Source organism: Brachyhypopomus gauderio, unplaced genomic scaffold (assembly GCF_052324685.1).
Source record: "Brachyhypopomus gauderio isolate BG-103 unplaced genomic scaffold, BGAUD_0.2 sc164, whole genome shotgun sequence".
NCBI lineage: Eukaryota > Metazoa > Chordata > Actinopteri > Gymnotiformes > Hypopomidae > Brachyhypopomus > Brachyhypopomus gauderio.
The window spans coordinates 340,001-348,082 of record NW_027506985.1 but is presented as its reverse complement, the minus strand read 5'-3'; the positions used below and the strand labels follow the sequence as shown (position 1 = coordinate 348,082).

The window sequence follows — 8,082 nt, the reverse complement described above, 5'->3', positions numbered from 1 at the left end:
AGAGAGAGTCCTCATGACAGCATTTCAGTGCACTGTGCAGTCACCATGGCGCGGGTGGGGGCGGGGCCAAGCATCTGAATAGAGCAGGAGGAAAGAGGATGAAGAGAGAGGGCGGGGCCAGCTTTTGCCCAATGGGCATGCGTTCTTCTAAAGCCTCGATTCAGGGCTTCACTACAGCAAGGGGGACCTCCGGGAGGAACAGGACATGAGAACGTGGTTAAAGAGAGATACTTCAAAGAGCATTTGAAACCACGGATCAGCACGCGGCTCAAGCACGCGGCCTCAAGCACAGTTTGGTGGTGGCCTGTTTTAGCCTAAGAGGGGGGCGTTTCGTGTCGTAGCTCCAAACTTTGGGAACTTTGGATATACCATGATCTTCAAGTCCAAGCTCATCTTCCCACTCCTTCCTCCACGGTCCATCTCTTCCTGGTCCTGAACTCTTCTGCTGACGTAGCTGGTGAGCCTCTGCTCTACAGTTACTGTCATCCCGTTCATGTTCTCTCCTTATTATTCCTTCATGACACACAACTTCCTGTTTATGGATTCATCAACGTGACCTCGAGTCTTAGAAATCTGGTCTAAAAATGCATCATTGTTATTATTACTGTATGACCCGTGGCCATATCATGTCACATACAAGAATGCTGATCAGGATCTGCTCGTTGCTAATGATCGATATTTAAAAAGCACCGGCAGACCCAGTCCTGGTGCGCTGGACACCTCCCCGCAATCTGCCTCCTCATTAAATAATGCAGCGCGCTCCGTTCCGAGGTGGGTCTCCTCCGGCCGCCTGGCCGCCCAGACCGGGCCCCTGCTGGCCAGGCGGTGGATGCGGCTGTGGGCTCCTGCCTCCAATCTGTTTCCACGCAGCAGTTCACACGGCTCGCAGGGGTCCGGCACGGCCATGCACGGCAGAGCAAGTGAGCTGCTGGGCCTCTGGGGAGGGTGGGGGGAGTTGGGGGGTGGGGGGCGGAGAACACAGGATGGGCGATACGGCAGGGGACGATGGAGTCCAGGGGCAGATGGACGAGGTACCTGCATGACTGAAACCTGACAATGGGAGTCCAGGGGCAGATGGACGAGGTACCTGCATGACTGAAACCTGACAATGGAGCTCACATTATGGAGAAAGAAAGCTAGAACAACACAATCATTCTCTTACACCATTATTTGAAGCATATTTAAGGTAAAATGCATGTTGTGTGTGTGTGTGTGTGTGTGTGTGTGTGTGTGTGTGTGTGTGTGTAGAAGTCACTTTGCAGGGAAAGAGAACCAGTACATCCAGTCAAATGGAAAAGGAACTCAACTCTGGGATTGAACACGAGTCAACAATCCTGTAGTGATTGGGCTCATTTGGGCTTGAACTGATACTAGGATCCAAGTATCTAAGGAAACAAATTTATCTTGGCAATTTCACTGCTAATCAGGGATATATGGAGGTTTTATTCTTTCTGATGGGTGTATTTTACATCAGTGCATCTGTCCAGTTCTTGACTTCTCTGCTGTACTTCCTGTTACTTTGATCCAACTGATCCTTCTGACCCTTAACCTTTCACCCCAAGGCAGTAAAGCATTCAACAGTCCATTTAAGCTATCCTCATCGTTGCCAGCAAGTGTGTGTGTGTGAGAGAGAGAGAGAGAGAGAGAGAAACCACAAGAGAGAGAGGGAGAGTAAGGAATGACAGAGAAGGAGGAAGGTTGAAAAAAATAAAAGAATAATCAGGGGACTTCATCAATTTTTCATGAATTTTCATTTAGGCGAGGAGACCCCTCTTAAAGCGATCGATAGATCAAGCGGCTGTCACACAGTTCCACCTGGGGGCTCCTGCCACCACGCAGGGAAGATCAGAGGGAGCTTGCCACGGCAACACACACCTACCAGCTTTACACACACACACACACACACACACACACACACACACACACACACACACCTGCACGCACGCACGCACGCACACACACACACACACACACACACACACACACACACACACACACACACACACACACACACACACACACACACACACACAGAGTCAATATTGCCTTCCCACTTGTCTGCCTTTATTCTGTATCACCACTGAGCATCTTGGCCAGTACAGCAGCAAGCTTGGCCTCTAATATGAGAGCCCCCCCAGACTGGAGAGCCCTCCGCCTCTCTGGTGCGTCCACTATACTGGGCACACATCCCAGCCGATTTACTTATCCACTCATTCAATATTTATCACCGTTTCCTCATGCACTGATGGATTGTCCCTATTTTCATAACAAAGCGAAAGAGAGCGGACAGTATCGATCGGCTGGGCTGAAACAGACTTGGTGATGGGGGGCTCAGTTAGGCACCGTGTCCAAATACCCCCCCATCCACACTTCAGCCTTGCATGTTTTTAACCTTTAATTATCCCTCGTTTGGCATCTAAACTCGCTGATCCAAATTGTCCACAAAGGAAGACAAAGGCGCGAACATAAAATATAATATGAAACGCATCGTGTCAGACTGCAGGACATTCTTTAACATTATTGGCCAGCTTCATCGACAGGAACATCTTCAAAGCTAAGCCAATTCAGTGGTCAGTTCCAACCTGTCAATATTCTCCCCTGTGGGTTTACCGTCAGGGCCGAGGGGCCCCGCCCGGGATCCCTTTCATCCGAGACGCTCCCCTCTGGACCTCTTCTATCACCACCATCTCCAGGTGAAATGGAGAGGCCAGGAGAAGAGGAAATGGAAGGGCACGTTGCCCAGCAAAGCGCTGACACGCTGAAATACAACTCCAGCAAATTCTGTATGTTCAGTGACAACTCACTGACCTAAGAAAAGGAGCACAGGTTCACCAAGACCTTCTGAAGGCACGAGTTACCAAAAACAATACTGACCAAATCCCCTTATTTCTCTATAGGGCCTGAACCGAGCCCTCATTTTATGACTTCCTCTGATTGCCGTCTATTTTAAGCGTCTAATTGTATGTCATTTTCTATATTAGGCCCTGACCAAAATTGTACGTCCATATAATCACATATCCATTGGCCAACGGCAAACTGCATTAAATAACAACTAAAATAATATCGAAAGGACTCAAGTTTACTTCTGGCTCCGAACACACGGCTGGTCTCTCTCTGGGCCTGGCCAAACGTGATCTTGAGGTCACCTCGTAAAATGTTCTACAAGCTGAGAGAGACGAAAAGAAATTGGGGGGTAGAGACGAGAACGCTAACTTACATGCCACTTCCAGCGAGGCGTTGCGGCTGACGGCTTCCCCGAGGTAGTTTCGGGCCACGCAGACGTACGATCCCTCGTCCGGTTTGCTGCGGCGGCCGTGGACGATGCGCAGGAAGAAGAGGGAGCCGCTGGGTAGCAGCATGCGGTGTGAGCGCGAGTCGTCCTTGTCCGTCTCCACCCGCTCGCCGTCCTTGTACCACTCCACGGTGGGCGTGGGCCGGCCCTCAGCCTTGCAGTTGAGGGTGGCGGGCTCGCCTTTGGACACGATCAGGTCGGAGGGGTGCTCCACGATGCGGGGCGGAGAGTCTTCCTGACGCAGCCGGGACCCTAGACGACACAACAAACAGGACCAGGAGAGGAATCAGGACGACCGTCCAGGGCGACTCAGAGCACCAGACTACACTTCACGACGGGTATCTCTCTAAGCTTTGTTGCCCAAGACTTTTTCCGAGGTATCGTGGATCGATTTCCTGGAAACACAGATCCTTGTCTAACCCAGCGTTCTTCAACCCAGACCTTGGTGTTCACCAGACACAGAGGAACCACATTGTTGGTCAATCACAGCTCCAGAACCAAGTGCAGGTGGACTAGAAGCTGGATTAAAGCAAAAATAAGCACCGTCTGGATGGCCCAGAGGGCAAGCACGAGAAACACTGCTCTAAAAGCATTTTCCACTGAGTCCCTATCGACTGTGTAATTTAATTCAAGAACAGCCTTAATCTTTGTCGGAAATGATCTTTAACTGGTGCAAGACCAGGACATAATTTAATTTTAAAAGATAAGACACAGTACAACATGCCCCAAAGATTTTACAATTCCCGAGTCGTACTTTTGGGAGAAAATCACTTTGAAGACTTGTTTCACAGCCCTTCAAGCAACGACACTTGTCCTTGCTTTCTCCTGACGAGTCCCAGAACTACCGGCGTGTTATTCTCCACCCATCACAGACAATCCCAGCCTCCATTTCTGGCATGCTAATTCCACGCGTCGTGTGGCGCGCTAGCCGCCCATCAGGGACCTGCCCCGTGTGGCAGAGGGCTTCCGCAGGGTTAGAGCCGCGCTGTGTTAAAATGCTAATCCCCTGAGCCTTCCCCCGGCTGCCCCTGCATCATGTATGGGTGATGCTAGCAGGCAGCGTGAGGGGTCTGGCCCTTATGATAATAGCGCCAGGGAGAGCGTGCAGTTCGAGTCTTAACCCCAGAGATAAGGAGCTCAAGGCCGCCCTGCATTTACATTACTGAAGCCTTGGACGGGTGAGAGACAAAAGGACACCCTGACACCCCCCAACCCAGGAAAAAAACACCTTGGCAAATAAGAGCAGCTTAGCCCGACAAGCTAACGCTGCCTTGTTAGCATTACACGCTTGAATAGAACGCGGCCAGAGCGCAGGGAGCCATGCTCCACACTGAGAGTACACCACACTGGGAGTACACCACACTGAGAGTGTGCCACACTGAGAGTGCACCACACTGGGAGTACACCACACTGAGAGTGTGCCACACTGAGAGTACATCACACTGAGAGTACATCACACTGAGAGTGTGCCACACTGAGAGTACATCACACTGGGAGTACACCACACTGAGAGTGTGCCACACTGAGAGTACATCACACTGAGAGTACATCACACTGAGAGTACATCACACTGAGAGTGTGCCACACTGAGAGTACATCACACTGAGAGTGTGCCACACTGAGAGTACATCACACTGAGAGTACACCACACTGAGAGTACATCACACTGAGAGTACACCACACTGAGAGTACACCACACTGAGAGTACATCACACTGAGAGTGATCCACACTGGGAGTGATCCACACTGGGAGTGATCCACAGTGGGAGTGATCCACACTGAGATTCTTTACAGGGTCCCCAATCTTTACAGGGATTTAAACTGCTTAAATCTGAATGACGTTCAAAAAGTCTAAGGGAGGGAGTTCATGTCAGAACCTGAGAATATTGCCAATGTGTGTGTGTGTGTGTGTGTGTGTCTGTGTGCGTGCGTTATGTACTTTGCATAAAAATAAACACTCAGGGCCATAACCAGGACAAACATAGTTCTAGCACTAATCATGAGACAGCACGCTGAAAGACACAGTCATACATAAACCTTTCCACCGTACAGAGATAATGACAGGACACGTTGCAAAATGGTACAAAGAGAATATTTACTTTTTTAACAAATGCGAAAAAAAGAGAATTATTAATTGTAAAGGAATTACCATGTTTCAAAAGAGCATGTTTGTACGGGCATGACTGCTGCCCCCTATAGGGCGATGTTATAAATTGCCTACAGATAAATGATGCATTGTAAACCCAGTGTTCGGTACATCCCCACACACTCTTAGCCACTGGTATTCCTCCCCCACCGGTTTGGGTTCTTAATGCTCTGGGAGGTGAAATGGAGGGAATATGTCAACATCTAGCAGCTCTTAATGTGTTAATGCGCTCAACATTATTATGATCAGAATCGGCATGGACATGAGTGTGTTACTATAGATGTTCATGCAGAAAATGGTTTGTGGTTGAGTCTGTGTTTAGAGCCTCAGCCTCTCTCTCTCTCTCTCTCTCTCCCCTCCCTCTCTCTCTCTCTCCCCCCTCTCTCTCTCTCTCTCTCTCTCTCTCTCTCCCCTCTCTCTTTCTCTCTCTCCCTCTCTCTCTCTCTCTCTCCCCTCTCTCTCTCTCTCTCTCCCCTCCCTCTCTCTCTCTCCCCCTCCCTCTCTCCCCTCCCTCTCTCTCTCTCTCCCCTCCCTCTCTCTCCCTCCCTCTCTCTCTCTCTCTCTCTCTCTCCCCCCCCCCCTCTCTCTCTCTCTCTCTCTCTCTCTCCCCTCCCTCTCTCCTCACTCCTCTCCCACTTAGTAAGTCTCCGTAAGGTCACCCCCCCCCCCCCCAGTGTTGACCCTGGTTTGGAAGAGGTCGCTCTTCTCCCCACTTCATCTAATCTGCCGTAATTCCTGCCATTTGCCTCCTATTGATTACTGATCGGCACCCTGGTGCATGTCGTCTAAGTGGAGCAGCGGACAATAGGCATAGTGGAGGCGCGGGGCACGCGGGACACACTTAGCGGGATCACAGGATTTCATCTGCCATGGACGTCAATGTCTGTCTGCAGCTAATCCACCTGTAACAGCTATTTCCATCCTCTGCTCGTGCTTCCTACAGCCCCGTGTGTGTGTGGGGTTGTGTGTAATCCTTCTGAATACAGTTTCTTCCTGGATTTCTTTGTATGCCTTTTTTATCTCTCATTTTTTTTACAGCTTTGCCCGATTTAAAATACTACATGTCCTGTTGATATGTTCAAGTCTTAACGCCATGCGACCATGTTCTTTATGATAGACAAAAACAAAAGGGTTATGTTTTATGAAATGCTGAAGTGCTAATTAATTTTATAAGGCTGATATAAGGGAGGGGGGTCCTCTGTCCAGACACACACACACACACACACACACACACACACACACACACACACACACACACACACACACACACACACACACACACAGGAGCATCAGGTTCCCCTCTTCCACGAGGGTCTCATACAGGGCTGACCGAGTCTCCGTGGTGGTCTTCCTCGTCAGCCTTCGTCTCCTTCACTCTGTATTCCAGCCCTCGTCCCCTAATTACCGAAACCTTGAGACGCCATCTGCCCGCTGCTTCTCTACGGCAGGGGGAGACGTCCTGAGCAGATGCCGGCGTGTGATTGGTTAGGAGGAGAGCAAATGCAAACGAGGCAGAGAGGTGACTGTGCTCCCTACCGATGGATACAACTTGCTTCCTGTGCTCTGCCAGCTCATGCCATGCACAAACAAACACGTCTACACAACCCCAGGAATCGGGTTCATGCAGAACCAGAACCTTAATAATCTTAATAATCACTTCTACACGCTGGCTGTGTGTGTACAGATGTCACTGGTCTGGTTAGACAAGGTTTATTGTCTCACTAGCCATGCACGCACGCACACACACACTCACGCACACACACACTCATAACATATTGGCTAATGGCTGTAAGCCTCAAACAGTCTCCCACACTCATTTGACACACAAGCTTTTAGCCCATCAAAGTGACAGGTCAGTGCATCCATCCATCAGCGGGCCATACGATTGGCTACCGGCACAGTCAATCTGCTTCCCTCCACTGAATCGCCTTTTCTCCGCCCACACCCTCTCACTCACTCCCTCCATCTCACTCTCACTCCCTTCCTCCGTCTCACACTCCTCCCTTCCTCTTCCACTCACTCTCGCAGCCGTGATATCTCCTAATGTGATCATTGGTTGTCGTGCAATCAAGAGCTCTTTGCAGTGCGCACGAGTGTCCTCCACCGGGGTCCGAGCCCGCTCCAATCAAAGGTGCGTTTCACCCCTTTAGACCCGCGTCCCCACACCGCACCACCCCCAGAGAGCCCTGGCTCGTCCAAGCACTGCAAACCGAGGAATTACTAGACAAAAAAAAAACAGGTTGTCTTAGGCAAAAGAACAGACACTGGTGTGAACAACAGTCTGCTTTGGATCATAACAGCTCAGAATCTTCTTAGAAAGGATTCAAACTATTGCCTATGAATGAAGGGTGAAAATTACCTCCATCTCTCTCTCTCTGTCTCTCTCTCTCTCTCTCTCTCTCTCTCTCTCTCTCTCTCTCTCACTGAGATCTTGGAGGAGGATGTGGTTTCTATGGATGCACCCAGGCCTCAAGGGGGGCGGGGCTGTGATGTTGGGCATTGTTTACAGGCTGATCAGGAACAATGTTTAACCCCCCAAAGCACCACCCTTTGCTCAGCAGCACAGGGACGGGGCTAATTTTGTCCCCCGCACAGCTTGTCCTGCCGTGTCCACTTAGACGAGGACAATTACCGGGGAGGACGG

General features: G+C 50.3%; 1 protein-coding gene across 1 annotated transcript in view; it reads right to left on the bottom strand.

Moving 5' to 3' along the window:
- Positions 1-690: 690 nt before the first annotated feature.
- LOC143501242 (tyrosine-protein phosphatase Lar-like) overlaps positions 691-8,082 on the bottom strand; it is a gene marked incomplete at its 3' end in the record, with an annotated part of 180,319 nt that continues 172,927 nt past the window's right edge. Inside the window, exons 3-5 of the mRNA XM_076994837.1 lie at positions 3,218-3,544; positions 2,611-2,687; positions 691-936 (exon numbers count right to left, since the gene is read on the bottom strand). Coding sequence (XP_076850952.1) covers positions 691-936; positions 2,611-2,687; positions 3,218-3,544 — 650 coding nt within the window. The remainder of the gene's footprint in view (positions 937-2,610; positions 2,688-3,217; positions 3,545-8,082) is intronic.